Source organism: Cucurbita pepo, chromosome LG03 (assembly GCF_002806865.2).
Source record: "Cucurbita pepo subsp. pepo cultivar mu-cu-16 chromosome LG03, ASM280686v2, whole genome shotgun sequence".
NCBI classification, from domain to species: Eukaryota; Viridiplantae; Streptophyta; class Magnoliopsida; order Cucurbitales; family Cucurbitaceae; genus Cucurbita; species Cucurbita pepo.
The window spans coordinates 1,477,406-1,504,666 of record NC_036640.1 but is presented as its reverse complement, the minus strand read 5'-3'; the positions used below and the strand labels follow the sequence as shown (position 1 = coordinate 1,504,666).

The window sequence follows — 27,261 nt, the reverse complement described above, 5'->3', positions numbered from 1 at the left end:
GATTTGATTTATAATATATTTTATTTTAGTCGGAATATTTAATTAGTTTATATTTTCCTTATAACTAGGTATTAGTTGCTAGCTTATATCATATTCAAAGCTTATGAATATCAATCAAAACATACCTTCACAAATCTATTTCTTATTCTTAACATGAACCTGTCTCGATTATCCGGTTCAAGTCTGACCCGGATCTAATTTATCCGAGTCAACGCTATTTCTCGATGGATCTCTCTCTCCTTTGCGCGATTGTTTCCAACGTATTTTCCAGTCCTTTTTCTTCCTCTTCCTCTCTGTTAGACGTCAAGGGATGCAGATCTCATTTCCTTCAAAATCCAACTTTCGAGTTATTTATAACGTCACGTTACAATAGAAGTATGAACACTACCAATCACATGCATGCTTCTTTGCAACCATTTCAAGAAAACTTTTTGAGAGATATCATAAATGCCAAGATATGTTCAATAATTGATTTACCCGAGTAACCATAATTCCTTAGAAGTTTAATTTTAAACAAATTTCTGACAATTCCACTCAATTTCTCTTTTAATAATTTCATAAATGTTAATTGTAAGTAAAGGGAATAAAACATGTGACCAAAAAATAAAATAATGAACCAAAAGTAGGTGAGTGGCTTAAACACAAATATGAGGCGCTTCTGTATCCTCAACTAAATATAATAGCAATAATAATGATGATAATGAATGACCCAAAAATAATTTAGTTTCATCGGACAAATCTGTCCTATAAATATGTGAATTCCCACCCTCACAAAATCACACCTTTCACTAAATCCAACCCTCTCTCTCTTTTACTCTCCCATCAACCGCTTCCTTAATTTCTGACTTTCTTCTTCAATAACATGACTTCTAATGCCTCTGCTGCCACCCCTCTTAGAAGGTATCAATTTTCATTAATTAATTATACATATTCTAATGCCTCCGCTAATTCCATTAGTATAAGGCCTTTTCGGAAAGCCCAAAGCAAAGTGATTAGAGATTATGGACATATCATACCATTGTGGAGACTCGTGTTTGTCTAACATATATATTGATTAACCTGTGTAATTTTGGGGTTTTTAGACTGGAAGGCAAGGTGGCGATCATCACCGGCGGTGCAAGCGGAATCGGAGCTAGCGCAGTGCGAATTTTCCATGAAAATGGAGCCAAAGTCGTCATCGCCGATATCCAAGATGAAGTCGGCCAAAAAATTGCTGACCAACTCGGCGAAGGCGTAAGCTATATCCGTTGCGACGTGTCCAAGGAAGAAGACGTCAGCAATCTAGTGGACGCTGCTGTCTGCCTGCACGGTAAGCTGGATATCATGTACAGCAACGCCGGCGTCATCGACCGTCCGTTTAGTGGAATATTGGACGTTACAAAATTTGACTTGGACAAGGTAGTATTTAACTATTCCTTAATCCATAAATAACATAAATGGAGGACAAAATAAAATAAAAAGGTTTATTAATTTATTTGACATATAAATAATAAAAATAATTCCAAAATCTAAGTTGTAATTTTCCTTTAAAAAAAAAAAATTGATGTGAGGTATGTTTTTTAATTTTACAAAGTTATTTTTGTCTAATTTAACTTTAATAAATAATACTTACATGTTATTAATCTGAGATCCACATCAGTTAGAAGGANTTTTTTTTTTTTTTTTTTTTTTTTTACTATGACTTAAAAATGTTGTTTTAAAATAAAATAGATATAATTCCGAGTTGCTATTAGTGTCCCATGTTTGTCCCTTAAGGTAGAAATATAATTCTTAAAATGAAAATCATTTATAACATAAACTTCGAAAATGCTTAAAAGAACTTCATCTTCTAGAAAATACTGACGGTTTCAAACAGAATAATGGAATTAAAAAAATTAAAACAAATACAAAATAAAATATTTTAAAATGTTGAAATGCAAAACAAACTATTCTAACCTAAGACTAGGAATTTAAATATGCATATATTCTATGCACGTGTCACAGTCTCTACTTGTGAATGCCGTCATCATCCATACATGGTTGCCTTGCCTTTACCTGAAAAAAAATGATGTGGCACACGGCCTAAGAATTTCGAAAATACTCGGTAAGTGTTCCCACTATAGGGGCTATGCTAAATGCAAACACATGCAATCATACTCTTGAGACCTATCATCTCATCTTGGAGTGGCCTCTAGTCTCTGACTACTATGGATGTGTAGTACTTCTCTATACACAACCCACACGTGCGAATGTGGATCCCAAGGCGGCTTGCACACCCCCTGGACCCTCTCTGGTCAAGCTACTCTGTAGCGACGTCCAGAGGTCAATGAAACTCCTGGTGTCATGCTCCCTATGATCACCCTGCTCGTCATACCGTGCGCGTCTGCACTCATCATCTATAGGGGAACAATATGTCTGAGGTCTCTCTAATTCTCATCTTAACATATCTTCTGACACAACCCTCTAGTCTCTTCTCTTTGTTACATTAAGCAACACATGCTCGTTGGATATTTATATTAATATCATTTGATGCTCTTAGGGTTGTGTCCTAGGTCGATCTATCTACATGATACAGTATGACACTCATTATCATATAACATGCTTAATATGAAAAACATCAACATAAGATAAACATTATGCAATCATCATACTCATCATAAAGCCATTAAGTGCATCAAACATATCATGTATGTCATACACTGAAATATAAAGTAAGTACATTATCATGCATTACAGCTCAAACATCATACTCAAACATCATCATACATTGTAAATATAAATGCAATGCAAACAATTTCTAGTCTATCATACTCTAACGTTTGTTGGCATTGGTCGAAGTACTCCCTAATTTAGCTAAACGTAAGCTCCCGTTCCCGAGAGCTGCTCCAAATGTTGCAAGGGTTCGTTTCCTATCAGACTATTCGTCACCTTCCATTAGTATTTCAATATTAAATTAATAAATGTGAAATATGGCCCTAAAATGATATCAATTACCTTAGTCAGGACCAAAAATAGGTTTGGAAGGGTCGAAACGGTGGACACCAGGCCAAAATTGGAGAAGCCAAGCCGAACAGCCGAGAAGCCATCGAAAAGCCGCCGAGCCGAAGGGCTAGTCATGTCGCTGGGTGCCATGTGGCGGTAGCAAGGCGAGCCACGTCGTCACTCGATCTCACAAGCACTAAGTTTAAGTAAGTTCTTTCACTCGGACACCTTTCATAAACACTTAGACTTCCCTTGCTTGCCCGGTTAATCTTTCATAAACAAGCACCTGGTGCTCCCTGAGCCCGAAGCTCCGCACCCTTGACTACTCTCGTTTATCATTATCTAGAACTTCTCGATTCAAGGTTTCTTTGGTGCAACGTTGTCGGGTCAAGGCATGAATTGCAGTCCGGTTCGGGTTGGCTCGGTGGCCGTCGGCTGCAGGTTGGTTTAGCTGGGGCGAGGGAAACTTGGGTCTGCAAACGTGGGCTACTAGATCGAAAGGGTTTTGGGCTGAGGGAACTTGGACCGAGGGTTTACAGGCTAGACCAGCATGGGCCACTGCAGGTGTTTGGGTTGTTGGACTTGCGTGACATGCTGGACCGAAGCTGAACTATTGAGATATAATATTTAGAGAATATATTAGTTATGGAATATATCTCAGATATTATATCTTAATATTCTATTATGATTTGATTTATAATATATTTTATTTTAGTCGGAATATTTAATTAGTTTATATTTTCCTTATAACTAGGTATTAGTTGCTAGCTTATATCATATTCAAAGCTTATGAATATCAATCAAAACATACCTTCACAAATCTATTTCTTATTCTTAACATGAACCTGTCTCGATTATCCGGTTCAAGTCTGACCCGGATCTAATTTATCCGAGTCAACGCTATTTCTCGATGGATCTCTCTCTCCTTTGCGCGATTGTTTCCAACGTATTTTCCAGTCCTTTTTCTTCCTCTTCCTCTCTGTTAGACGTCAAGGGATGCAGATCTCATTTCCTTCAAAATCCAACTTTCGAGTTATTTATAACGTCACGTTACAATAGAAGTATGAACACTACCAATCACATGCATGCTTCTTTGCAACCATTTCAAGAAAACTTTTTGAGAGATATCATAAATGCCAAGATATGTTCAATAATTGATTTACCCGAGTAACCATAATTCCTTAGAAGTTTAATTTTAAACAAATTTCTGACAATTCCACTCAATTTCTCTTTTAATAATTTCATAAATGTTAATTGTAAGTAAAGGGAATAAAACATGTGACCAAAAAATAAAATAATGAACCAAAAGTAGGTGAGTGGCTTAAACACAAATATGAGGCGCTTCTGTATCCTCAACTAAATATAATAGCAATAATAATGATGATAATGAATGACCCAAAAATAATTTAGTTTCATCGGACAAATCTGTCCTATAAATATGTGAATTCCCACCCTCACAAAATCACACCTTTCACTAAATCCAACCCTCTCTCTCTTTTACTCTCCCATCAACCGCTTCCTTAATTTCTGACTTTCTTCTTCAATAACATGACTTCTAATGCCTCTGCTGCCACCCCTCTTAGAAGGTATCAATTTTCATTAATTAATTATACATATTCTAATGCCTCCGCTAATTCCATTAGTATAAGGCCTTTTCGGAAAGCCCAAAGCAAAGTGATTAGAGATTATGGACATATCATACCATTGTGGAGACTCGTGTTTGTCTAACATATATATTGATTAACCTGTGTAATTTTGGGGTTTTTAGACTGGAAGGCAAGGTGGCGATCATCACCGGCGGTGCAAGCGGAATCGGAGCTAGCGCAGTGCGAATTTTCCATGAAAATGGAGCCAAAGTCGTCATCGCCGATATCCAAGATGAAGTCGGCCAAAAAATTGCTGACCAACTCGGCGAAGGCGTAAGCTATATCCGTTGCGACGTGTCCAAGGAAGAAGACGTCAGCAATCTAGTGGACGCTGCTGTCTGCCTGCACGGTAAGCTGGATATCATGTACAGCAACGCCGGCGTCATCGACCGTCCGTTTAGTGGAATATTGGACGTTACAAAATTTGACTTGGACAAGGTAGTATTTAACTATTCCTTAATCCATAAATAACATAAATGGAGGACAAAATAAAATAAAAAGGTTTATTAATTTATTTGACATATAAATAATAAAAATAATTCCAAAATCTAAGTTGTAATTTTCCTTTAAAAAAAAAAAATTGATGTGAGGTATGTTTTTTAATTTTACAAAGTTATTTTTGTCTAATTTAACTTTAATAAATAATACTTACATGTTATTAATCTGAGATCCACATCAGTTAGAAGGAAAACTCTCCCCAAACGTTTTAAAAATTTTGAAGGAAAGCCGGAAAGAAAAAACCTAAAAAGAACAATATTTGCTAACTAGGGGTGGACTTGAGCTGTTGCACATGATATCAAAGTTAGACACCAGGCGATGTGTGAGCAAGTAGGTTGAGCCCCAAAGAGGTAAACATGAGGTGGTGTGTCACACTGGCCCCAAACAATGAGGAATGGAAGTCCCACATAGATTGAAAAAGCTATGATACTGACTCTAAGGGGTGGATCTCAATTTTAACTATTAGAGTGGTTAGAATTAATTAGTATTAAATTTTAATTACTAGAATGGTTATAATTAATTAGTATTAAATTTTGAGTAGGGTAGGATTAAGTAAATGGATACAAAAAGGCAGTTGGATTCTTAAGTAAATGGGTAATTTAGAGTATTGGAGGCTGATCAATTACTGTATTATTAAATGACATGGAAGGTATTGGGAGTGAACGTGATGGGGGCATTTTGGGGGGCAAAGCATGCAGCCAGGGTGATGATACCCGAGAAAAAGGGGTGCATTTTGTTCACAACCAGTGTAGCCACCAACATTGCAGGCCTCTCAACGCACCCATACGCAGCCTCCAAATGTGCAGNAAGTGCATCAAACATATCATGTATGTCATACACTGAAATATAAAGTAAGTACATTATCATGCATTACAGCTCAAACATCATACTCAAACATCATCATACATTGTAAATATAAATGCAATGCAAACAATTTCTAGTCTATCATACTCTAACGTTTGTTGGCATTGGTCGAAGTACTCCCTAATTTAGCTAAACGTAAGCTCCCGTTCCCGAGAGCTGCTCCAAATGTTGCAAGGGTTCGTTTCCTATCAGACTATTCGTCACCTTCCATTAGTATTTCAATATTAAATTAATAAATGTGAAATATGGCCCTAAAATGATATCAATTACCTTAGTCAGGACCAAAAATAGGTTTGGAAGGGTCGAAACGGTGGACACCAGGCCAAAATTGGAGAAGCCAAGCCGAACAGCCGAGAAGCCATCGAAAAGCCGCCGAGCCGAAGGGCTAGTCATGTCGCTGGGTGCCATGTGGCGGTAGCAAGGCGAGCCACGTCGTCACTCGATCTCACAAGCACTAAGTTTAAGTAAGTTCTTTCACTCGGACACCTTTCATAAACACTTAGACTTCCCTTGCTTGCCCGGTTAATCTTTCATAAACAAGCACCTGGTGCTCCCTGAGCCCGAAGCTCCGCACCCTTGACTACTCTCGTTTATCATTATCTAGAACTTCTCGATTCAAGGTTTCTTTGGTGCAACGTTGTCGGGTCAAGGCATGAATTGCAGTCCGGTTCGGGTTGGCTCGGTGGCCGTCGGCTGCAGGTTGGTTTAGCTGGGGCGAGGGAAACTTGGGTCTGCAAACGTGGGCTACTAGATCGAAAGGGTTTTGGGCTGAGGGAACTTGGACCGAGGGTTTACAGGCTAGACCAGCATGGGCCACTGCAGGTGTTTGGGTTGTTGGACTTGCGTGACATGCTGGACCGAAGCTGAACTATTGAGATATAATATTTAGAGAATATATTAGTTATGGAATATATCTCAGATATTATATCTTAATATTCTATTATGATTTGATTTATAATATATTTTATTTTAGTCGGAATATTTAATTAGTTTATATTTTCCTTATAACTAGGTATTAGTTGCTAGCTTATATCATATTCAAAGCTTATGAATATCAATCAAAACATACCTTCACAAATCTATTTCTTATTCTTAACATGAACCTGTCTCGATTATCCGGTTCAAGTCTGACCCGGATCTAATTTATCCGAGTCAACGCTATTTCTCGATGGATCTCTCTCTCCTTTGCGCGATTGTTTCCAACGTATTTTCCAGTCCTTTTTCTTCCTCTTCCTCTCTGTTAGACGTCAAGGGATGCAGATCTCATTTCCTTCAAAATCCAACTTTCGAGTTATTTATAACGTCACGTTACAATAGAAGTATGAACACTACCAATCACATGCATGCTTCTTTGCAACCATTTCAAGAAAACTTTTTGAGAGATATCATAAATGCCAAGATATGTTCAATAATTGATTTACCCGAGTAACCATAATTCCTTAGAAGTTTAATTTTAAACAAATTTCTGACAATTCCACTCAATTTCTCTTTTAATAATTTCATAAATGTTAATTGTAAGTAAAGGGAATAAAACATGTGACCAAAAAATAAAATAATGAACCAAAAGTAGGTGAGTGGCTTAAACACAAATATGAGGCGCTTCTGTATCCTCAACTAAATATAATAGCAATAATAATGATGATAATGAATGACCCAAAAATAATTTAGTTTCATCGGACAAATCTGTCCTATAAATATGTGAATTCCCACCCTCACAAAATCACACCTTTCACTAAATCCAACCCTCTCTCTCTTTTACTCTCCCATCAACCGCTTCCTTAATTTCTGACTTTCTTCTTCAATAACATGACTTCTAATGCCTCTGCTGCCACCCCTCTTAGAAGGTATCAATTTTCATTAATTAATTATACATATTCTAATGCCTCCGCTAATTCCATTAGTATAAGGCCTTTTCGGAAAGCCCAAAGCAAAGTGATTAGAGATTATGGACATATCATACCATTGTGGAGACTCGTGTTTGTCTAACATATATATTGATTAACCTGTGTAATTTTGGGGTTTTTAGACTGGAAGGCAAGGTGGCGATCATCACCGGCGGTGCAAGCGGAATCGGAGCTAGCGCAGTGCGAATTTTCCATGAAAATGGAGCCAAAGTCGTCATCGCCGATATCCAAGATGAAGTCGGCCAAAAAATTGCTGACCAACTCGGCGAAGGCGTAAGCTATATCCGTTGCGACGTGTCCAAGGAAGAAGACGTCAGCAATCTAGTGGACGCTGCTGTCTGCCTGCACGGTAAGCTGGATATCATGTACAGCAACGCCGGCGTCATCGACCGTCCGTTTAGTGGAATATTGGACGTTACAAAATTTGACTTGGACAAGGTAGTATTTAACTATTCCTTAATCCATAAATAACATAAATGGAGGACAAAATAAAATAAAAAGGTTTATTAATTTATTTGACATATAAATAATAAAAATAATTCCAAAATCTAAGTTGTAATTTTCCTTTAAAAAAAAAAAATTGATGTGAGGTATGTTTTTTAATTTTACAAAGTTATTTTTGTCTAATTTAACTTTAATAAATAATACTTACATGTTATTAATCTGAGATCCACATCAGTTAGAAGGAAAACTCTCCCCAAACGTTTTAAAAATTTTGAAGGAAAGCCGGAAAGAAAAAACCTAAAAAGAACAATATTTGCTAACTAGGGGTGGACTTGAGCTGTTGCACATGATATCAAAGTTAGACACCAGGCGATGTGTGAGCAAGTAGGTTGAGCCCCAAAGAGGTAAACATGAGGTGGTGTGTCACACTGGCCCCAAACAATGAGGAATGGAAGTCCCACATAGATTGAAAAAGCTATGATACTGACTCTAAGGGGTGGATCTCAATTTTAACTATTAGAGTGGTTAGAATTAATTAGTATTAAATTTTAATTACTAGAATGGTTATAATTAATTAGTATTAAATTTTGAGTAGGGTAGGATTAAGTAAATGGATACAAAAAGGCAGTTGGATTCTTAAGTAAATGGGTAATTTAGAGTATTGGAGGCTGATCAATTACTGTATTATTAAATGACATGGAAGGTATTGGGAGTGAACGTGATGGGGGCATTTTGGGGGGCAAAGCATGCAGCCAGGGTGATGATACCCGAGAAAAAGGGGTGCATTTTGTTCACAACCAGTGTAGCCACCAACATTGCAGGCCTCTCAACGCACCCATACGCAGCCTCCAAATGTGCAGTGTTGGGGTTGGTTAGGAACCTAGCGGCGGAACTTGGCCAGCACGGGATTAGAGTCAACTGTGTGGCCCCTTTCGCCGTGGCCACTGGGATTGCAGGGCCCAAAGACCCGATGCAGGCAGAGATGATGGAGAACATGGTCACCCGCTGGGCCAATCTCAAGGGTTGCGTCCTCAAAGCCAATGACATAGCCACGGCTGCCCTCTACTTAGCTAGTGACGAGGCGAGCTATGTGAGTGGACTCAATCTTGTGGTCGATGGAGGCTACAGTGTTGTCAATCCTTCCATGCTCATGACCATAAGCACGTTCGCTGAAAATAAGTGATGCCTTTTATTTAATTTTCTAATTTCAAAGTTTGAACTTGGGTTGATTATTAAAATAATACCCACTTAAATCAGGGTTCCTTCAACTAAGTTCAAATTAAATCTTACCTTCGTGTTTTATTTTGTCGTTGTACTATGGGTGTTTAAACATTTGGGTGTCAAATTTCAAGTAAATGCTTTATTTCATCCCTTACGAGATTGTTATTTGTTTACGTCATTTTATTATCATTTAGCTTACTTCAAAGTCCATTCACATCTATTAATTAAAGAGAGAGAGAATTATAGGATGATAGTACCTCATACGCTAAAATTATTTATAATATTTTAAAAATTAAAATGAAGAATAATTAGAAAACTCTGAAAATGGTCCAAGTCAACCAAGGGGCAAAATAGTCATTTTACCCTCCATCAATAATCAATAAAGAATAGAGAGTACACGGCAAGAGTTTCGAGTTCGAGTTCTTATTCCCTCTCCTCCCATATTGTTGGCCACTAATACAATAGCACTCAATATTTTTATTACTTTCCTAGCTTCTCAAATCAATTTCATAAAAAGAGACATAGCTAAAAATTGAGTTATTTCAAGCCATTATTTTATTGCTTTGTAACAAATTGTTGAATAGCATGGTGGGCGGCTATTTGTGGCGACAAAAGGCCCCTAATTTTGAGGGTATTCAAAGATTTTGATGTTGGGATTAGTTATACCAAAGCCCCCATCAATCAACAAATTATGGCCACTCACATACCGACTCTCATCACTCGCCAAGAACAAAGNAGATATAATATTTAGAGAATATATTAGTTATGGAATATATCTCAGATATTATATCTTAATATTCTATTATGATTTGATTTATAATATATTTTATTTTAGTCGGAATATTTAATTAGTTTATATTTTCCTTATAACTAGGTATTAGTTGCTAGCTTATATCATATTCAAAGCTTATGAATATCAATCAAAACATACCTTCACAAATCTATTTCTTATTCTTAACATGAACCTGTCTCGATTATCCGGTTCAAGTCTGACCCGGATCTAATTTATCCGAGTCAACGCTATTTCTCGATGGATCTCTCTCTCCTTTGCGCGATTGTTTCCAACGTATTTTCCAGTCCTTTTTCTTCCTCTTCCTCTCTGTTAGACGTCAAGGGATGCAGATCTCATTTCCTTCAAAATCCAACTTTCGAGTTATTTATAACGTCACGTTACAATAGAAGTATGAACACTACCAATCACATGCATGCTTCTTTGCAACCATTTCAAGAAAACTTTTTGAGAGATATCATAAATGCCAAGATATGTTCAATAATTGATTTACCCGAGTAACCATAATTCCTTAGAAGTTTAATTTTAAACAAATTTCTGACAATTCCACTCAATTTCTCTTTTAATAATTTCATAAATGTTAATTGTAAGTAAAGGGAATAAAACATGTGACCAAAAAATAAAATAATGAACCAAAAGTAGGTGAGTGGCTTAAACACAAATATGAGGCGCTTCTGTATCCTCAACTAAATATAATAGCAATAATAATGATGATAATGAATGACCCAAAAATAATTTAGTTTCATCGGACAAATCTGTCCTATAAATATGTGAATTCCCACCCTCACAAAATCACACCTTTCACTAAATCCAACCCTCTCTCTCTTTTACTCTCCCATCAACCGCTTCCTTAATTTCTGACTTTCTTCTTCAATAACATGACTTCTAATGCCTCTGCTGCCACCCCTCTTAGAAGGTATCAATTTTCATTAATTAATTATACATATTCTAATGCCTCCGCTAATTCCATTAGTATAAGGCCTTTTCGGAAAGCCCAAAGCAAAGTGATTAGAGATTATGGACATATCATACCATTGTGGAGACTCGTGTTTGTCTAACATATATATTGATTAACCTGTGTAATTTTGGGGTTTTTAGACTGGAAGGCAAGGTGGCGATCATCACCGGCGGTGCAAGCGGAATCGGAGCTAGCGCAGTGCGAATTTTCCATGAAAATGGAGCCAAAGTCGTCATCGCCGATATCCAAGATGAAGTCGGCCAAAAAATTGCTGACCAACTCGGCGAAGGCGTAAGCTATATCCGTTGCGACGTGTCCAAGGAAGAAGACGTCAGCAATCTAGTGGACGCTGCTGTCTGCCTGCACGGTAAGCTGGATATCATGTACAGCAACGCCGGCGTCATCGACCGTCCGTTTAGTGGAATATTGGACGTTACAAAATTTGACTTGGACAAGGTAGTATTTAACTATTCCTTAATCCATAAATAACATAAATGGAGGACAAAATAAAATAAAAAGGTTTATTAATTTATTTGACATATAAATAATAAAAATAATTCCAAAATCTAAGTTGTAATTTTCCTTTAAAAAAAAAAAATTGATGTGAGGTATGTTTTTTAATTTTACAAAGTTATTTTTGTCTAATTTAACTTTAATAAATAATACTTACATGTTATTAATCTGAGATCCACATCAGTTAGAAGGAAAACTCTCCCCAAACGTTTTAAAAATTTTGAAGGAAAGCCGGAAAGAAAAAACCTAAAAAGAACAATATTTGCTAACTAGGGGTGGACTTGAGCTGTTGCACATGATATCAAAGTTAGACACCAGGCGATGTGTGAGCAAGTAGGTTGAGCCCCAAAGAGGTAAACATGAGGTGGTGTGTCACACTGGCCCCAAACAATGAGGAATGGAAGTCCCACATAGATTGAAAAAGCTATGATACTGACTCTAAGGGGTGGATCTCAATTTTAACTATTAGAGTGGTTAGAATTAATTAGTATTAAATTTTAATTACTAGAATGGTTATAATTAATTAGTATTAAATTTTGAGTAGGGTAGGATTAAGTAAATGGATACAAAAAGGCAGTTGGATTCTTAAGTAAATGGGTAATTTAGAGTATTGGAGGCTGATCAATTACTGTATTATTAAATGACATGGAAGGTATTGGGAGTGAACGTGATGGGGGCATTTTGGGGGGCAAAGCATGCAGCCAGGGTGATGATACCCGAGAAAAAGGGGTGCATTTTGTTCACAACCAGTGTAGCCACCAACATTGCAGGCCTCTCAACGCACCCATACGCAGCCTCCAAATGTGCAGTGTTGGGGTTGGTTAGGAACCTAGCGGCGGAACTTGGCCAGCACGGGATTAGAGTCAACTGTGTGGCCCCTTTCGCCGTGGCCACTGGGATTGCAGGGCCCAAAGACCCGATGCAGGCAGAGATGATGGAGAACATGGTCACCCGCTGGGCCAATCTCAAGGGTTGCGTCCTCAAAGCCAATGACATAGCCACGGCTGCCCTCTACTTAGCTAGTGACGAGGCGAGCTATGTGAGTGGACTCAATCTTGTGGTCGATGGAGGCTACAGTGTTGTCAATCCTTCCATGCTCATGACCATAAGCACGTTCGCTGAAAATAAGTGATGCCTTTTATTTAATTTTCTAATTTCAAAGTTTGAACTTGGGTTGATTATTAAAATAATACCCACTTAAATCAGGGTTCCTTCAACTAAGTTCAAATTAAATCTTACCTTCGTGTTTTATTTTGTCGTTGTACTATGGGTGTTTAAACATTTGGGTGTCAAATTTCAAGTAAATGCTTTATTTCATCCCTTACGAGATTGTTATTTGTTTACGTCATTTTATTATCATTTAGCTTACTTCAAAGTCCATTCACATCTATTAATTAAAGAGAGAGAGAATTATAGGATGATAGTACCTCATACGCTAAAATTATTTATAATATTTTAAAAATTAAAATGAAGAATAATTAGAAAACTCTGAAAATGGTCCAAGTCAACCAAGGGGCAAAATAGTCATTTTACCCTCCATCAATAATCAATAAAGAATAGAGAGTACACGGCAAGAGTTTCGAGTTCGAGTTCTTATTCCCTCTCCTCCCATATTGTTGGCCACTAATACAATAGCACTCAATATTTTTATTACTTTCCTAGCTTCTCAAATCAATTTCATAAAAAGAGACATAGCTAAAAATTGAGTTATTTCAAGCCATTATTTTATTGCTTTGTAACAAATTGTTGAATAGCATGGTGGGCGGCTATTTGTGGCGACAAAAGGCCCCTAATTTTGAGGGTATTCAAAGATTTTGATGTTGGGATTAGTTATACCAAAGCCCCCATCAATCAACAAATTATGGCCACTCACATACCGACTCTCATCACTCGCCAAGAACAAAGCCGCATTCGCCACATCCTCAGTCCTAAGCGTAACCCCTTTCAAATTCGCCATTGAGTTCATAGCCATCTCAAATTCCTCCCCCTCCAACCCCACAAACCTCGTAGCCAACGGCGTCACCATCGCAAACGGCGACAAGCAGTTCACCCTAATCCCAAACTGCCCCAACTCCACCGCCGCGTTCTTCGTAAGCCCCACCACCGCATGCTTCGAGCAAGTGTAAGCGTGCGAGGCCGAACCACCCACATACGATGCCAAGCTTGCTGTCGATATAATCGACCCGGTTTTCACCGGGATCATGGCCTGCGCTGCGTGTTTGATGCCAAGGAACACGCCCGTGACGTTGACGCTGATGACTCGTTCGAAGTCTTCTTTTTGGTTGTCGATGATTCGCGGCTTGCTCGGGTCGGCTATCCCCGCGTTGTTCATCATGATGTCGAGCTTGCCGAATGCTTTGACGGCGGTTTCAACGGCAGCTTTGATTTGGGATTCGTCTGTGACGTCACAGTGGACGTAGAGGGAGTTGGTGGGGCCGCCAAGTGCGGTGGCGCATAGTGCTTGGCCGAGGTCGTCTTGGATATCGGCGATAACTACTTTGGCGCCGTGGTGGACAAAGAGTTTTGCTGTGCATTCGCCTATCCCACTTGCGCCGCCGGTTATGATTGCTACTTTTCCCTCGAGCCTAATGGATTACATACTAATACGCTTAACAATCAGAAATAGGATTGGGATTTAAATAGGATACACCCGGACAACTAATACCAATAAATAAAATATTAAAAATAAGATAAAATATACTCGTCAAACCATAAAAGAAAGAATATTAATTCTTAACTAATTATTATAATATATTATACCAATATTATATCGGTAATTGAGAGCGTGATGTGACAATATTAATATTAAATACTTTTTAATGTTTATGTTCATATATTAAATACAATATAAATGGAAATGTCATAGGGCTCAGCGCCTCTCCTTGTTTGACTATCTTGGGTAAAAATGTTCTCAAAATATTATTAAAAAAAAAAATAGTTTTTTAGTGTATCGATGAATTTTTGGTTGGAGACAAGATGATTAAAACACATAAAGTCTAGATCTACATGTTCATATCAAATAGCAGCAGAAGGGATCGTGTAATTTTCTATATAAACTACATCAAATTCTTAGATTATGATTATTGGATGATGAAAATCTTACATCGGCTAATATAAGGAATGATCATGGATTTATAACCATGGAATACTCTTTTCATTGGAATGAGACCTTCTGGGAAGCCCAAAACAAAGCTGAGAGCTTATAGTCAAGGTGGACAATATTATACCATTGTAGAGAATCGTGTTGTTAGCTAGGAAGTTGAAAAGCAGAAAAAGTTAGCCAAATGTTGGTATGGGTTACCTCCTTGGTGCTGTTGGTGCAGAGATAAGCTGGCTTGCCATGTCTTCTTCTTCACACAGAGGAGAGATAGATAGAGAGAGAGATGGAGAGAGAGAATGGATGGAGTTAGAGGGAGAGGGGACAAATTTATAATGGAAAAAGGTTTGAAGATTAAACAAAACAAAGTTGGTTTAAAAATTTGAGTTTTTGAAAAGACAAAACACGAATATCATTTGGTATTTGGAGAATCTTATCTTAACATCAGGCGTTTAAGATGTCCAATCCACAATATTTTAAATTAATAATTTGTGTGGTAGTATGTTGGAGGATGCACCGTCTTACTCACTCAGATCATGATATTTATATTACTTAGGCCCTCGTGTGGTCAGTTGGGGGCCACTTTCGTGTCATCACCTCATAATATTTGAGATTCACGACATACTCTTTTCACAATATAGTTTTGATAAGAAGTGGTGCTGTTATACGACCCCAAATTCACTATCGGTATACTCGACTCTGTTTCGACCGGAATCATGACCTACTTATTAGACACAAATATAATAATATTTATTAGACATAATAATCTAGTTAATACACTCTATTTAATTTGGGTATAAGTTTTGAGAATGGGTATTTTAAAAGATGAAAGTCTACCTCAGAAGTCTTCCTTATTATTTTCTCCATTTTGAATTGAAAGAAAGCCACCAAAGATATGATTAAAGGTTTCTAAAGGAGACTAATCTGAAATTGCACGTGTCACTTCATGGGTGGACTAATTTTTCTTCGTTTGATCCTTATCTTAATTACTAAACTATTCAAAGTACCTAATTAAAAAATGGCATGACCGTTCATCAAAATCACATCTATTCCAACCAAATTAAACATACCTCCAAATGTGTTATAGGAGGAGGTATGGTGTCAACTCTCCATCAGTCATTGGCTTTGTGTCATAGCGTGGTCGAGCGTTACAAGACGAGTGTCTTCCTTTGAAAATAGGTTTTCTGAGAATAGTATTAGACAATACGGGTGTACCAACATTGCTCCCTAGCCCATGTGTCAGAGGTTGATATGTGCACCGAATATCTGATACAATATTCGTAAATTACTCGATAAAGATACAAGAGGGTTTATGCCTCGATAGAACCCTAAAGAAATGGATGTTCATGATGTCCTAGCGATATAGTAGACTTTTGGGGTCGGTTCTCAATTAGCGTGCTTGAGCGAGTAGCAAGTGTCCAGAACATCCTAGGACTTATGATGACATTACGATACATCGACCGTGTTGTTGGGAATCTAGATGAAGAGATAAGATGCGATTGTATATGAGAGACCTTGGCCTAAAGTAGAGATGAGAAAAGTTAGTTAGAGTCGAGGATTGAAATGAACATAGGCCGTGTGTAAATGAATATAGGTTGTGTATGAGTTGTGTTAAGTTGGCAAACCAAAACTTAGCCTGCAATCCAATAGTCCCAAAGCTTTAAAGTTTGTCAACTAGTGTGAAGACAATGACTCCGCACCATTCAAAATGTACAAGAAAATTGACTTTTTAAAAAGTGTTTTTGACTTTTTATTACTCTCAGTTTTATTCTTAATTTTTTAAATTTCTCAATAACGTAATTAAATAATTATGACGTTCAAATTTCAAACAATTTCCCCATTATTTAAGGGACTACCAATCAGCTTCACACTTATATTGTTACTTTCTACCAAACTCTGTAAAATCTCAATTTAGTTACTTATATTTTAATTAATTAATTAATTTCAATTGTTTATCTTATTAACACGTTTATCGAAAACGGAGTGACGTCATTAATGAGATTTTTTAATACTTTCATGAAAGTTAATTCCAATCAAATAAACAAAAAATAATAATAATAATAATGATGAAATAAAAGTAGGTAAATGCCTTAAATAGAGGAATATGAGACGCATATGTATCCTCAACTAAATAAAATAACAAAAATAATAATAATAACCCAAAAATAAATTAGTTTTCCCCTATAAATATGTGAATGGCCACCCTCACAAAATCACACCTTTCAATAAATCCAAACCTCTCTCCTTTTCTCTCCCATTAACCGCTTCCTTAATTTCTGAATTTCTTGTTGAACAAGATGAGCTTTAATGCCTCTGCTACCGCTCTCAGAAGGTATCAATTTTCCATTCTTTTCATTAATTAATTAATTAATTAATTAATTAATTAATTAATTAATTAATTATATAATTTTGGGGTTTTTAGACTGGAAGGCAAGGTGGCGATTATCACCGGCGGCGCGAGCGGGATCGGAGCTAGCGTAGTGCGAATTTTCCACGAAAATGGAGCCAAAGTCATAATCGCCGATATCCAAGATGAAGTCGGCCAAAAAATCGCTGACCAACTCGGCGAAGACGTAAGCTATATCCATTGCGACGTGTCCAAGGAAGAAGACGTCAGCAATCTTGTGGACGCCGCCGTCTGCCGGCACGGCAAGCTGGACATCATGTACAGCAACGCCGGCGTCATCGACCGTCCGTTTAGTGGAATATTGGACGTTACAAAATCTGACTTGGACAAGGTAGTATTTAATTATCCCTTAATCCAAAAATAATCCACACATTAACAGCCTCATTCGTGGTAATTGAAGGTGTTGGGGGTGAACGTGATGGGGGCATTTTGGGGGGCGAAGCATGCAGCCAGGGTGATGATACTCGAGAAAAAAGGGTGCATTTTGTTCACAACCAGTGCAACCACCAACATTGCAGGCCTCTCAACGCACCCATACGCAGCCTCCAAATGCGCTGTGTTGGGGTTGGTTAGGAACCTAGCGGCGGAACTTGGCCAGCACGGTATCAGAGTCAATTGCGTGGCCCCCTTCGTCGTGGCCACTGGGATTGCTGGGCCCACAGACCCGAAACAGGCAGAGGCTTTGGAGAACATGGTGACCGGGTGGGCCAATCTCAAGGGTTGCGTGCTCAAAGCCGATGACATAGCCAGGGCTGCGCTGTACTTAGCTAGTGACGAGGCAAACTATGTGAGTGGGCTTAATCTTGTGGTCGATGGAGGCTATAGCGTTGTCAATCCTTCCATGCTTAAGACTCTTAAGCTCATGGATTGAAAATATAGTTATTTTATTTTATTTTGGAATTTAAATGTCTATTGTGATAATATAGTCAATTGTATTTTGAATAATACCCATCTAAATTAGCGTTGTTTCAATTAAGTTCAAATTAAATGCGTCTAAACATTTTATTATTATGAAATTGTTATTTGCTTTTTATAGCATTTTATTATTATTTACCTTACTCCATTCAAACCCATTATTTAATACTTTTCATACACAAACTAGATATAGAAGACAATAAAAAATTAGATTTAAACTTAATACAGAAATTCTAGTTAGTTGAAGAATTCTCCTTAAATTAAATGTTTTAAAAATTCAATTTTTTTTTTTTTTTAATTATACATAATCATATCACTATTTTTGTCTTCATCCTTTATCTTACATCCTTGTCTTAATTGTAAAACTATTCAAAGTATTTAATATTTTTAAAGGTGTTACAATTTAACACTTTTGTAAATGAAATTTTATTATGTACCTAAGAATAGACTTGTAATATAAAGAATTCTCATAATCCTTATATTCAACTTCATAGTTTGAATGCTTAGAGTCAACATATAAAGTCAAAGTAACTCCGAATGTTATGGTTTTGAGAATTATATTTCTTGCTTGGTCACCCTTCACGAACCAATTTAGTTACTACATTCCAAGAACCTGAACCTCACCAATATAATTACTAAATTCCAAGAACCTCACCAATATGGTAGTTGGAGAGTGGTGATGATACTTAGTTGAAGAGCCATATAGTTACTACATTCCAAGAACCTCACCAATATGGTAGTTGAAGAGTGATGATAACTCTGTTTCTTCGTTGAGGAGCCACGAGCCTCGTAGGACATCACCATTTACTATCCCATCACACGTAACAGCCTCGTAGGACATCACCATTTACTATCCCATCACACGTAACAGCCTCGTAGGACATCACCATTTACTATCCCATCACACGTAACGATCCAGTTCGAGAAGTAAATATTTTTGGAACGGGAAGAACCCNAAAAAAAAAAAAAAAAAAAAAAAAAAAAAAAAAAAAAAAAAAAAAAAAAAAAAAGAATTCAAAGCACTTTTTGAGATTATCAGCACCGGGCCGCTACAACATCTTAGCAGGCTCGACCGATCCAATGGTTTTGGTTGCTGGGCTCACTTGTACTTCCTCGAACTTACACCGTCCCCTCTACACTTCAAACCATTACCCTGCACCAAGGAAGCTCTCTCAGCGACTGTATCAGCGAGGTCTCTTGAGGGCCGCGCTTGTTCCCACGCCCTAGTTGGGCTGGCAGTGACTTTAAGCGAACCCAGCCTCGACCCATATAAGATCTGGTCTCTGAGGTTCTTTGAACAACCTACTTTCTCCATTACAGAGCTTCTTCCCCATTCCAATCCATCAGATATGCTTTTTCTTGAACCCTTCTTAGAATTAGACTTGGTTGTTGCCTTGAGTTCATCATCTATTGAAGGCCTTCTACAACAGTGGATCCAATCATAACTTTTGTAATTCTCCATATTTAATTCTATAGAATCAACATCACTTTCACCCAAATCCACAACTTCCCCTGCCTCCTCTTTACCCCTTTTGATACCCAAAAACGCCTCAACTTCATTCCTCAGTTCATCCACACCACCATTGTTGGCTACGTGAGTTTGTTCCTCACGAAGCACAGCACTGAGTTTAGCAGATTCCCTTCCCCTTCTTTCACTCTCAAATTCTTTCACAACTTTCACAAGTGATGATTTCGTCTCACCCAATTCTCTCCCCAGCTTCTTGTTCAAGCTCTCCATCCTTCTCCGAAGCTTCCTTTCAACTTCCAGCTCTCCAGCCACGGACTCAATAGCAGCCTCCACAGCTTCTTGCTCCTTGCTCTTCCAAGCTTCCTTCTCTTCAGCAAACCACCTCATCAGATAGCTTATCTCATTCTGCTCATACCTTTGCTCTTGGATGAGCTGATTGATCTGCAATCGAGCCCTCTCTAGCTCGGCGTGCAAGGCTGAGATTAGAGACATGCTCGTTGAAGGACGATCTTCTTGGCCCCATACACGGGTAATGATTTTGAGAAGCTCCTTTGAAGTTGTTAATGTAGTACTAACATCTTTCAATCGCGATTTAACGCCAACATTCGATACGCTCGGAGTTTGGACTCTTGATCTTGTCTCAATCTGTATCACAAACAGAGGGAGTCCCACGTTGGCTAATTAATGGGAATGATCATGGGAATGATCATGGGTTCATAAGTAATATCTTAACATCAGGTACAACGTACCTCCATAAAACTAGCAGTTCTAACAGAATCAAGAACCCCAACGCCATGATCGGCAAGCTTTAGCCTCTGAGACATGGATGGAGTTCTTCGACGACTTCCTGTCCCCAACCGATCCCCCCTCTACAAAAGTAAAAAGAACCCAAATCCTTAACATAAATGAATTGAAAGTAACAGGCAATGTTAGATGAGATTGATTAGGAGGGGCCTTTCATCCACAGAATTGAATATCCATCATTTTGTTCCAAATCAAATAAGAACAGAGTTTTGCATAGAGAAAACAGAGCAAAAAGCAGAAACCCACCTCGGAAACAGGGCTATGAGACGGATCGGAGAGATGGGGCGGCAAAGAACCAGAATGAATGGACCGTGTCGTTTTCTCAATAGCCTTCATTTCCTTTCTCGATTTCCTCTCGTGACCCTCCTTCACCGTCGTCAACGGCAACTCATTCATCTCCCACAGAGTCGCTGCCAGCTTCCTCGCCGACACTGGAGCTTGCTTGGACCGGGCACTGCCGCACTGATGGAGCTCGTAATTGGGGGATTCAGTGGAAGGAAATGCAGAAGCAGGGGATCTCGATCCGGTCCTTTTACCCACCAGAATCGCTCGTTTAAACCTGTAATTTTGAAGAATCGAAGATGAGGAAGAAGCCGATGAAGAACAGCCTCGTTTTCTGATTTTCCCAGGAATCAATTCCGCCGCAACATTCTGCCTTGGCATCGTCAGCTCCAACTGGTAGATCTGTACATCAACAAACAATGGCTAAACTCCTCGTCCGCTTGTTCATTCGAAAGAAAAGCAAAACAGTTCATAAATCAATTGAAAAAAGCAAAGTACCGTTTCAAATCATAGCAGAGCCAGAATCTAGAACAACCCTTAATGGGTCTATGAATGAACACTGAAACAAGAACTTTAAAAGAAACCCCACGAAGAAACTGCAAGAATGATCGGAAGAAGCAACTTAAATAGAGAGTAGTACAGACACTGTAACTGTAAGATGGAGAAAGAAGGAAGAAGAAGCAGAGGAAGGCAAATAAGCGTAAAAACTGCAAGGGTAAAATAGGTATTAACGTGGGAATTTGAATTATAACTAAATAAATAATATTAAACTTGACTTGTTTCCACATTTCCAGCGTGGCGTAATCGAATTGGGTTAAAAACAAAAATAAAATATTGAATTAGTAAATAAAAAATATTGATTTGGTAACGGCGTCGTCACAGAATTTCGGACACTGTAATCTCGTGTCTGCGGTCAACGAAAAAAGGTAGATTCGGAAATTATTATTATTTATTAGAATATATTTGGGTTAATAAATATAAATAAAATGGGATGAATAGAGGGAATTTTAGGGAGGCGATAGGGACATATTTGGCACGCAAATTCAGCGACCAATTAAATGTGGTTTCAAAATAAATATCTTCCTAAATTAATTAATTTACCATATTTTCCAACAATTTACTTTTACTTTTTACTTTTTACCTTTTTACTTTCAACAATGAAGAATGAAATCATCATGCTAACTCACTACATTTCCTTCCTTTTTCAACCTTGAACAACCACGTCTATTATATTTGCGATATCTAATTATTTTGTCTTAATTTAACAACGTCTTTAAGTAATTACGAACAACGATCATCTACATTATTATCATATTTTATATTATGAGCATAAGTTTTTATGGATTTATTTTTCTATTTTATTAACAAGCTTCGTACTCGTATATTCATAATTTTCTTCTTGATTAATTAATATGTGACTCCAACCATCTTTGACGTTTAAAATTTGATGATGTCATAGAAATAATGTTGAAAATATTAAAGACGATAGAAACATATGATAGAAAATTATGTAGTGTTTTTGATGTGGGTCAAACTATTGATTGAAAATGAGATTTTACGCAACCTATTGCCCACCTTTTTTAACGCATGTGAAGCAAAAGCTTTAGACTACACTTTTCTTGTAAAAATAAAAAAAAATAAAAAAGAAAAAAATTGACTACACTCTTTCAAACACACCAAACCCTTTATTATTATTATTTTACCAAATTCAATCAAATTGATTTTATAGCATATTAAATACATTTTAAAATATAAGAATGTGACAAAAAAAAAAATTCTCTCATTTTTATGCAATTTTCAATTTTATTTATAATATAATAAGAAATTTTCAAATATGTCACATAAAAAAAAAAAGATTAAATTAATTAATAGGTGTGTTGACTTATACGAAGATAGGGGAGTTGAGTGATTGAGTTGAGAAGAAGGCCCCCCCTTCCCGACAAGGTCCAGACTTATTTTAGAAAGATTTGGACGGTTCCAAATTCTCAAGCTTGGATCACCACACACTTTCTTAGGAATTCTTGCTTGTTGATCGAGGTCCCTCGTAATTAAGTATTCAAGTCCTAATAAGCATATTCAAATTATTCGAGTGTATATATATATTAATTAGAGTAATCAATTTTAAAAAATATATGTAAACCATTTAATTCCATTAAACTTTGGTAATGAGACAGGAGCTGATCATCGAGATTCTCAAATCATGAAGATCCAATAAAGCAGGAGCTCAACATTATATTCATAATGGGCTTGGCCCAAAACTAACGTTGTTGGGCCTATTGCATTGGTAACACCACCCATATTACATAAAAGGCCCAATTACAAAGCCCACTTCAAAAGATGGAAGAAAAGTAGAGGGACCGGCCCGTTAAAGGGACCATGTCGCTACTTTCCTTCTACTATAAAAAATGGTCTCTCTTAATCACAACCTTACATCATCCACCATTCGCCACGTGTCACTATCCCAATCGCCCATTACCCTCTAAATTTTGCCCAACAAAACCGGCTTTAAAAAAAAAAAACAAATTTAATTTATAAATTTATTAAAAAAATGTTTAAAATTCAACCGTATTTAACATAAAACCCTGTTATTTGAAAATTATTAAATTTGGAAAGGCTCTGGTGGGCCCAGTGTGCATTAAAAAAGTGGGCCCAAAAGTGGGCGGTAACCCGCATGCGGATCAGGTGGGAGCTGGAAGAAACCATTTCCGGGCAAGCCGCAGGCCCTGAATTAAACTTGACGTCTCCATTTCTCCTATTTATTTATTTCCTATTTCTCTCTTAATATATATATTTTTTTTATTTACAATAAGACTGTATCTGTGAATCAAAATTAAAAGGTGCACCTTGTTAGTATAGATAATAACTTTTATTTACTTTAAGCATTTATTAGTAATCATATTCTCGAGATTGATCTCATTTGAATATTGGCTCGATCCCTTCGTATACTATTCCTTAATTCAGGTGTCATTAAAAAAAGACGACCCTTTTGAATCATTTTATATCTTTTAATTTGTAATTAGGTGCGAGTTGATTAATGATAGTTTTAGGGTAATTAAGATTGTAAGAGTTATATGAATGTAGTGGGATAGCCCATCTTGTTGCATTATTTACAGATTTTTATAATAAATAATTACAAAAACTGACTATACAGCTTTCAATATTTGTATGATATTCCCAGTCTCAATACAAAGGACCAATACTTTCGTTACTTTATTTAATAAGATTCTCTTTTATCACTTTTATATCTAATGTTTTTATTTTAATCCTTTTTAATTTATTTTATGTTTTCAAATTTTATAGATGATTTTTTTTTTCCTTTCTTTTATGAAAAATTAATAATAAACTAATTTTTTGAAAATATATGGACTCGACATTTACACAGACGAAAATGAAATGAAAGTACACGAACGAACAAGACAAAAAATGATATTTTATTCTCCACCGAGGAACGTATCCTTTCTCATAGATTAGATTTAAATATATTAATTTAAACAAGTTTATATACATATTCATTGGCTCATAGCATGAGATTAGAATCTTAATATTTTAATAACTAAAACCATCAATGTACTAAGACGGGTTGTTCCATTTTATTTTATTTTATTTATTCCTAACGAACTTAAGGCCATTTGTTGTAAATTTTATATTCTAAATGTTTGATTCGTAGACCATAGTTAGGGAACCAACACAACAATTCGAATCGCCATTGGATTTTGATACATTACCCTTAGAACACAATGATCTACCCGTCTCGTTTCATTGAACCCACCCCTAAATCCCAGGGTTTACGATTGTCACAAACTTTATAATGTATGTATTAAGGAGAGATTTTCATTTTCACACCCTTATAAGTAATGTTTCGTTTCTCTTTTGAACCGATGTGGGTATGAGCCTAGCATCTTAAGTGTCCGACTCTAATACCATTTATAGCAACTCAAGTCCACCGCTAACAAAAATTTTCTACTTCAGTCTGATATGTATCATTGTCAGTCTCACAATTTAAAAAATATAGACTTGTTATTAAAAGAAACGTCATTATAAAATATTTATTTCATTAGATGTTAAAGAGTAAAAGAATGCATTAAATGAAAGTATGAGAGAAATTTGTAGGAGTCTCTAGAATGCCTGTGTGACATCATTTCTTGAAACTTGCATGTCTTTTTCATTTTTTAATTATAAAATAAAGTTTCAAGCTTAGTTGTCAAAATTATATAAAATTTCCTTAAATATGAAATTGGTTAATAATAATAAGAACAAAATACAAGCCCTCCCCATGAGGAAAGATACGGGTTATTTTATAATATATTTCAACAAACAAATGAAAAAAAAAAATAATCATAATTTTTTAGGAACTTTAAATTAATTGAATATTTAAAATACAATAAAATTAAACATTTAAAAATGCATAGAAATTAACTGAATCTTAAAAAATTGGGATAAAAAGATAATTTTTTAAAATTAAAAAGAAAAGTGGGCTGGAAATAGAGGTGGGTTTTGTCCGACATAATATTATTATTTATTCTTTTTCTAAATAAATATCAATTTCATCGTTATTAGATGCCATCAATTTAATATATTTTCTTTTTCCCAAAATACCGTCAAAATACATATTTAATTTTAAGATAAATATATATTTTCTATAAAAAATAATTGATATAGATAATAATTTNCGTTTGTTAGGGTAAGTTATATATTAGATTTTCCTTTTTTTTGTGGGTCTTAGGGTAACGGGTTCAGCCCAGATCACCAGCTAAGTCCCCTAAATGACTGCTCAGTGATAAAAGAGATAAGGGCACGTTTGAATTTCATATAAATATAATATTTTTCAATTTTTTTCGAAAGAGGAGAGAAAAGTGAGAGATGTCTGGAGAGATCGAGATCGAGATCGAGATGGAGATCGAGATGGAGATCGAGAGACAGAAGGAAGAAGAAGGCAAGTGTTGTGTGTGGGTGTGGGTGAAGAGTCAATATTAGCGAAAGGATGGAATTGAAACACGACTATACATATTATCATATATCTATATATATATATATATATCTATTATGTATATATAATCTTATCTCATCTCTGGTGGGTTTTATTGGAAAGGGAAAAACAAGAACAGCTTGGGATTTGTTTCCACTTATATTTATATATATATATTACTCTGTGCATACAGAAATTTGGATTTGTAGCTTTTAAACTAATGTCAATGAGTGTGAAGGAATGGGTGAATCGAAGAATGGCAGAAACAAAAAGAGTAATAATGTTGTCATGCACGTGACTCCTATTTTACTTCCCACCCCTTTCTACCACCTTCGCTTCCGTTGTCACATGTTCTCGAGGTCGATACAATAGTAAGCCTCTGATCGTTGGTTAATTCTAGTTGAATTAATAAATAAGATACTTGTTACTATGCTAAATCTTAATCTTGTCCAAATATTTATATCAACAAAAACCCTCAAGTTTACTTAGTTCTCTTAGCTCAGTTGATGTTAGCATACTTCGATACCAGTTGTTAGTCCTGATACCAATTGTTATGATCGTTTAACAATGTACACACTCGATCAAGATAAACACAAAGAACAGGAGAGAGAAAATTCAAGGAGGAATATTGGCTAAAGGTTTATTGTCGATGACTTCAAGTATGCACGTCTATATACATGGTTTCAATTTACTAAATATAGCTTTGAAAATTTTAAACTGAGACAAATATATCTGTATCAAATTTTTACTAAATATCTATCCTATCTTTTGCAAATATCTTCCAAATGTATCTCTACCAAGGCATCAAGACTCCCTATCCCAACATTTAATTGATCAAACTTGTAGATGTTGTCATCTTTAGACTTTTTCTCGTAAAAAATGTTTCACTTCCCCTCTTAAACCAGTGTGGGATCTTCTCGAGGCCTAGTGTCCCCTCGTTCCCCTCACTAGTCAATGTGGGATCTCACAATCTACTCCGATTTTGATGTCTAGTGTCTGACTCTCATACCATTTGTAATAGTCCAAACCTATCGTTAGCAAATATTGTCATATTTGGATTTTTCCACAAAAATTTAAAACGCGCCGAAGAGAAATTTCCACACTCTTGTAAAAGATGTTTTGTTCTCCTTTTCAACTAATTTAAAATCTTCCCGAGTGAAAAAAACAAGGTATAAAACCATGATTTTTTAATATAATAAATAAGTATGATATGAAGTGATTATGAGCAGTTATATTATAAGTATAAAAAAAAAATGTGATATCTCATTGTTATTATTTTGATATTGTTCACTGAAATTAATGATTGATGCATTCGATCACGCGAGTACCTCAATTCTCTCTCATATTTTTCATAACCCTATTTCTCTGTGTCTCTCACTGTCATGTCTTTNATCTACTATGGTTTTGTAACCTTCACGTTCGCACAAATTAAAATTAGAAAGAAAAAAAAACATGTGCTATGAGAGCCACTCAAGTAATAAGACTCCAAAAAAGGACCCCCACAAATAAAATCCACACTCCCT

At 36.4% G+C, this 27,261-nt stretch overlaps 7 protein-coding genes across 8 annotated transcripts; 5 read left to right on the top strand and 2 right to left on the bottom strand.

The window, feature by feature from the left end:
- The first annotated feature begins 778 nt into the window (after positions 1-778).
- LOC111791029 (tropinone reductase-like 1) lies at positions 779-1,484 on the top strand. Its single transcript, XM_023672205.1, has 2 exons — positions 779-900; positions 1,083-1,484. Exons 1-2 carry the CDS (start codon positions 863-865, stop codon positions 1,429-1,431), a joined length of 387 nt encoding a protein of 128 aa, XP_023527973.1. The 5' UTR covers positions 779-862; the 3' UTR covers positions 1,432-1,484.
- A 2,941-nt stretch (positions 1,485-4,425) lies between these two features.
- Positions 4,426-6,836, top strand: LOC111791637 (tropinone reductase-like 1). Its single transcript, XM_023673044.1, has 4 exons — positions 4,426-4,547; positions 4,730-5,045; positions 5,755-5,914; positions 6,574-6,836. Exons 1-4 carry the CDS (start codon positions 4,510-4,512, stop codon positions 6,834-6,836), a joined length of 777 nt encoding a protein of 258 aa, XP_023528812.1. The 5' UTR covers positions 4,426-4,509.
- An 855-nt stretch (positions 6,837-7,691) lies between these two features.
- LOC111791027 (tropinone reductase-like 1) lies at positions 7,692-9,687 on the top strand. The gene is made up of 3 exons (XM_023672203.1): positions 7,692-7,813; positions 7,996-8,311; positions 9,021-9,687. Exons 1-3 carry the CDS (start codon positions 7,776-7,778, stop codon positions 9,498-9,500), a joined length of 834 nt encoding a protein of 277 aa, XP_023527971.1. The 5' UTR covers positions 7,692-7,775; the 3' UTR covers positions 9,501-9,687.
- A 383-nt stretch (positions 9,688-10,070) lies between these two features.
- LOC111791026 (secoisolariciresinol dehydrogenase-like) lies at positions 10,071-15,233 on the bottom strand. Its single transcript, XM_023672202.1, has 3 exons — positions 15,101-15,233; positions 13,636-14,384; positions 10,071-10,204 (listed from the first exon to the last, which is right to left on the bottom strand). Exons 1-3 carry the CDS (start codon positions 15,139-15,141, stop codon positions 10,158-10,160), a joined length of 837 nt encoding a protein of 278 aa, XP_023527970.1. The 5' UTR covers positions 15,142-15,233; the 3' UTR covers positions 10,071-10,157.
- On the top strand, positions 11,123-13,118 carry LOC111791028 (tropinone reductase-like 1). The gene is made up of 3 exons (XM_023672204.1): positions 11,123-11,244; positions 11,427-11,742; positions 12,452-13,118. Exons 1-3 carry the CDS (start codon positions 11,207-11,209, stop codon positions 12,929-12,931), a joined length of 834 nt encoding a protein of 277 aa, XP_023527972.1. The 5' UTR covers positions 11,123-11,206; the 3' UTR covers positions 12,932-13,118.
- Positions 15,234-17,116: 1,883 nt separating the features above from the next.
- LOC111791025 (tropinone reductase-like 1) lies at positions 17,117-18,291 on the top strand. The gene is made up of 3 exons (XM_023672200.1): positions 17,117-17,228; positions 17,319-17,634; positions 17,704-18,291. Exons 1-3 carry the CDS (start codon positions 17,194-17,196, stop codon positions 18,172-18,174), a joined length of 822 nt encoding a protein of 273 aa, XP_023527968.1. The 5' UTR covers positions 17,117-17,193; the 3' UTR covers positions 18,175-18,291.
- An 892-nt stretch (positions 18,292-19,183) lies between these two features.
- LOC111789959 (uncharacterized protein At5g41620-like) lies at positions 19,184-21,467 on the bottom strand. Of its 2 annotated transcripts, XM_023670701.1 has the most exons (5): positions 21,271-21,467; positions 20,737-21,174; positions 20,436-20,555; positions 19,815-20,331; positions 19,184-19,778 (listed from the first exon to the last, which is right to left on the bottom strand). In XM_023670701.1, the coding sequence occupies exons 2-5, from the start codon at positions 21,151-21,153 to the stop codon at positions 19,318-19,320; spliced, it is 1,515 nt and encodes a 504-aa protein (XP_023526469.1). In that variant the 5' UTR covers positions 21,154-21,174; positions 21,271-21,467; the 3' UTR covers positions 19,184-19,317. The 2 variants fall into 2 exon arrangements, with proteins under 2 accessions (XP_023526469.1, XP_023526468.1); XM_023670700.1 differs by having other exon boundaries at positions 19,184-20,331.
- Positions 21,468-27,261: the final 5,794 nt, after the last annotated feature.

Excerpts from the sequence above, each read along its gene's own strand:
- LOC111791026 (XM_023672202.1), bottom strand. The coding sequence starts at position 15,141 with ATGGCAAGCCAGCTTATCTCTGCACCAACAGCACCAAGGAG. Across the intron at positions 14,385-15,100 it reads GCACCAACAGCACCAAGGAG|GCTCGAGGGAAAAGTAGCAA; the intron begins GTAACCCATACC and ends GTAATCCATTAG. Across the intron at positions 10,205-13,635 it reads GTTGATTGATGGGGGCTTTG|GTATAACTAATCCCAACATC; the intron begins GTATAACTAATC and ends ATGGGGGCTTTG.
- LOC111791027 (XM_023672203.1), top strand. The coding sequence starts at position 7,776 with ATGACTTCTAATGCCTCTGCTGCCACCCCTCTTAGAAG. Across the intron at positions 7,814-7,995 it reads GCTGCCACCCCTCTTAGAAG|ACTGGAAGGCAAGGTGGCGA; the intron begins GTATCAATTTTC and ends TGGGGTTTTTAG. Across the intron at positions 8,312-9,020 it reads CAAAATTTGACTTGGACAAG|GTATTGGGAGTGAACGTGAT; the intron begins GTAGTATTTAAC and ends ATGACATGGAAG.
- LOC111791029 (XM_023672205.1), top strand. The coding sequence starts at position 863 with ATGACTTCTAATGCCTCTGCTGCCACCCCTCTTAGAAG. Across the intron at positions 901-1,082 it reads GCTGCCACCCCTCTTAGAAG|ACTGGAAGGCAAGGTGGCGA; the intron begins GTATCAATTTTC and ends TGGGGTTTTTAG.
- LOC111791025 (XM_023672200.1), top strand. The coding sequence starts at position 17,194 with ATGAGCTTTAATGCCTCTGCTACCGCTCTCAGAAG. Across the intron at positions 17,229-17,318 it reads TCTGCTACCGCTCTCAGAAG|ACTGGAAGGCAAGGTGGCGA; the intron begins GTATCAATTTTC and ends TGGGGTTTTTAG. Across the intron at positions 17,635-17,703 it reads CAAAATCTGACTTGGACAAG|GTGTTGGGGGTGAACGTGAT; the intron begins GTAGTATTTAAT and ends TGGTAATTGAAG.
- LOC111789959 (XM_023670700.1), bottom strand. The coding sequence starts at position 21,153 with ATGCCAAGGCAGAATGTTGCGGCGGAATTGATTCCTGGGAAAATCAGA. Across the intron at positions 20,556-20,736 it reads CTCATAGCCCTGTTTCCGAG|AGGGGGGATCGGTTGGGGAC; the intron begins GTGGGTTTCTGC and ends TTACTTTTGTAG. Across the intron at positions 20,332-20,435 it reads GAACTGCTAGTTTTATGGAG|ATTGAGACAAGATCAAGAGT; the intron begins GTACGTTGTACC and ends TTTGTGATACAG.
- LOC111791028 (XM_023672204.1), top strand. The coding sequence starts at position 11,207 with ATGACTTCTAATGCCTCTGCTGCCACCCCTCTTAGAAG. Across the intron at positions 11,245-11,426 it reads GCTGCCACCCCTCTTAGAAG|ACTGGAAGGCAAGGTGGCGA; the intron begins GTATCAATTTTC and ends TGGGGTTTTTAG. Across the intron at positions 11,743-12,451 it reads CAAAATTTGACTTGGACAAG|GTATTGGGAGTGAACGTGAT; the intron begins GTAGTATTTAAC and ends ATGACATGGAAG.